This window comes from Otolemur garnettii, unplaced genomic scaffold (genome assembly GCF_000181295.1).
Source record: "Otolemur garnettii isolate 467f Iridium unplaced genomic scaffold, OtoGar3 scaffold00156, whole genome shotgun sequence".
NCBI lineage: Eukaryota > Metazoa > Chordata > Mammalia > Primates > Galagidae > Otolemur > Otolemur garnettii.
In genome coordinates, this window is record NW_003852551.1 from 399681 (window position 1) to 403239 (window position 3559).

At 33.7% G+C, this 3559-nt stretch overlaps 1 protein-coding gene across 1 annotated transcript in view; it reads right to left on the reverse strand.

Moving 5' to 3' along the window:
* Positions 1 to 3559, reverse strand: part of SRSF10 (serine and arginine rich splicing factor 10) — an 11447-nt gene continuing 7888 nt past the window's right edge. Inside the window, exons 5-6 of the mRNA XM_023519097.1 lie at positions 3456 to 3559; positions 1 to 93 (exon numbers count right to left, since the gene is read on the reverse strand). Coding sequence (XP_023374865.1) covers positions 33 to 93; positions 3456 to 3559 — 165 coding nt within the window. The 3' untranslated portion in view covers positions 1 to 32. The remainder of the gene's footprint in view (positions 94 to 3455) is intronic.

Sequence of the window (3559 nt, forward strand, 5' to 3'; positions counted from 1 at the left end):
TGAACTGCCCTTCTTTGGTTCTTTATCCGCTTTCAGATCTTTCTTGAAGTGTAGTAAGCAGAACTGTACTGGGTATTCCAGCTGCAGTTTGGTCTTAAATAAAAGAAGGATGTTTGTCAGTTTGGTTTTCTTTATTCTTCTCTCTGGTATACAGGATTTTGTTAGTTGAACTGGATGTAGCAGCTTACTGGGCCAAATTTTCAAGAGAATAATACAATAGTTCCCAGGTCTTTTCCCTGGGTTGTAACTTAACAGCGCATACTGTATGTAGCACCTTTCCTCTCTCACTGAAGCATTATCTCTCATTTTTCTTCTTGCTTACTTGGCTTCAAAAAAAAAAAAAAAATGCAGAGATCTTAAGTAAAAGGAGAGGTGAAGTCTCAGCCCTCACTTGAGTGTTGATATGATTATTCTATTTAATATTGAGCCCAGTGCCAGACACACAGAAGGTATTCAGTAAGTGCAGAACTCAACTATGTAACCTGAAATTAACTTAAAACACCATGTAAAGATCCTCATCAATTATCAGTAGGATCCTAACCACCACAGGTTCAACTATAAACTATAAACCTTTTGAAGCTGTTAGGTATGTCAATTTAGAAACATATAAAGTTCTCAAGAATCATATAGTCAGAGTCTAAAAATAAGCTGACTAAACTAAAAAAACAAAAACATCAGGCCTTCTAGTTCTACACAGAGAGAGAATAAGAACAATTTCAATGGGCTATCTCCTCGACCTACTTCTCTCAAATTACAGTTTGGAAAACACAACAAAAACCTAAAAATACACATGCAAAAACCTAAGGACCAGGCCTGGGCTCAAATCCTGCCTCTGCCTTTTCTTGGTGCCTTAGTTTATCTGGAATATAGGGGAAATAAAAAGTATCTTTCTCATGTTTTGTGAAGAGTAAATGAGTTAACAACACAAAGCCTTTTGAAGTATCTGGCACATCATAATTAATAAATTATGAGCTATAATTGTCATACAGTAGCTAGAATTCAAACCACAAAACACCTACCCTACTTCCCCAATGTGGTTATCACTCAGTATTAAATGCTCACCAACATTCAAAGAAAAAGAATTTAAATCACGCCATAGACAGAAAGCGCAATGTATCTTGTTTAGAAAGTGACAGAGCAGAATTATTGATCCGCCCAATAATGAAGTATAAACTTGTAATTAGCTAAACCAAACTTCATTTTAATATATATCTTAATACTACCAAATAACCTCTTTATAAGTTATTTAACCCAAGAGGCTTAATAAGCAATCATGAAACAACTTTGACATTACAACTGAATTCTTAAGTACTATGAAAAGATGTAGCTTTCTGGCAAGTTCTATCATCTCCAAAGTAAATGTTAGTTGTGCCTAGTGCAATACTGATTAAAAGTATCCCTAAATCTACAAAGGACTATTTCCACTGTTATTTTAGAATCATATTTAATACTATAATAATTCCAGTTAATCATTATTTCCTTCATTTTGTTTTTATTATAGCATGTTTGCTTAATTTACAGCAAGCAGAAAATAAGCTGGGTCTTGTTTTGATCCAAACATTGATGTTTTAAAGGTTGTACACAATATTTGTTAAAAAGAACATATAAAAATACCTTTTTAGAAGCTTCTATAAGAAAGAAAATACAAAGTTTAACCCCACAACTTTCCTCTTTGCTAGAACTGCAAACTACTGCTACAGTTTTAAATAGACTTTTTGTTGTTTAAACTATACATCCAGGAAAATCTAAAAAAATTAAAGAAACGTGCATATAAATGATTGCATAGCAGAACATGAACATTAACTGCAAACAGTAAAGAAATGAAGTTAGAAATACTATCAAATATACAAAGGTTCTAGAATCAATCCTTTAAACACATTCCACAAATAGTATTTAAAAACCATCTTTTTGTTCTTTACAGGCAAAGCCTAGATTACTGAAACCAAAATTGAAAAAAAGTAATCCTCTAAAAGGAATCATTTTCCCCAATAATTCTCACTTATATCTGCAAATAAGCAATCTGAGATCTTTAAAGATGCTACCTTTTTATTCTGAAATGAGATTGGACATGTCAAGTCACTTTTGCCTCCGAAATGATCTTTCAGAGAAATGCTAGAAATTATAAATGGGAAGGGTATTACTTCTTCATTTTTAGCTGGGTACTACACATTAATAATCAAAAACTCAAGAGATGTGACTCTTTCTTAAAATGGACTAACCCTTTTTGCAAAACTACTTTAAATTTCATGGCACCACAGAATCACCTAGAATGACAATGCTGTCTTTCAACTTGCCTCATATTAAATAAAATGAGATGTGAAGAGCAAGCCTCCCTCATAAAGAAGCAGGCAAATTTTGATACAAATGCACATGTCAAGTGCTATAAGCATCAAAATTCATTTCTTTTACACTATGTGCACGCACATACACACACAACCTACTACAGAACAATTTACTTGCTTCTAACAGCAGTAAGAAAACTAATAATAGTATGGTCAACAATATTCCTTAAATTTTAGTGTAACTATGTAAGAATATCCTTTTCCCCTTAAGATTATTCCTGCCATCATTGACCTGCTCAAATTTTAAGGTGAGTTTTTCTGATGTTTTGTATGTTCTAAATCTTCCTAGAAACCAGAAAAAAAGCAGTGAAGGCTCCATGTTTCAGTCAAAAACTCAATCTCCCTGAAAATACTACATAACCCAGTTGGCATCATTCCCAAGAGAGAAGGGTTAACAAAAGAACTTTTCCAAACTGCATCATAAATAAACTATTATCAGGGGCCTAAACATCTTGCAAAGACAAAGGTCCACCCTGAACCTAAATGTGTCTGAGCAGTCAGTGTTGTACTGTGGCTACAACTTCACTTCTGTATCATTCTACCTTATTAGCAAGCTACATTTCTAGGTTAACAGTTCTACCAAATATGAATATGAAAGTTTATTTTTAATAAGACAATGTTGCAAATTATGGTCAACCAACATCTTTTCACCAAATACTTCAAGCATAAAAAATGAGAATCTTTACAAAAATATACAGAGACACCACAAATTGGTAGCTGCCCATAACATTAAACAAACTGGACTCTTAAGAGTGGCTTCTCAACAGCATATTTTAATTATAACCATTGCCTGGTACAGGGAAAACTAACAAGTGTTTTTTAAGCATCATTGCAACATTGTATTCCTGATAATTTAAGTAAACCAAACTATGAGTAAATGAATGATACATGCCTAAAAATTATCATGGTTTGAACTATCAGTGGCCACTGGACTTAGGACTAGTCCAAGACCTTGATCTAGATTTTGACCTAGACCTAGACTGTGATCTTGACTGAGATTTGGATCTAGGTGGTTCTTTTTTCCTTGATTCCTTTTCATATCTTGAGCCAGACTTATAATGTGTTTTGGAATCTGTTTTAGAGGTGCCTCTAGTTTTGGTGTGAGATGCAGACCTAGAACGTGATTTAGCCTTCATTTCTTTCTTGGGCTGGGACTTGGACCGTGATCTTGAATTGGATTTAGATCTTGAAAAAGATCGATTTCGGTGTTTGAATCT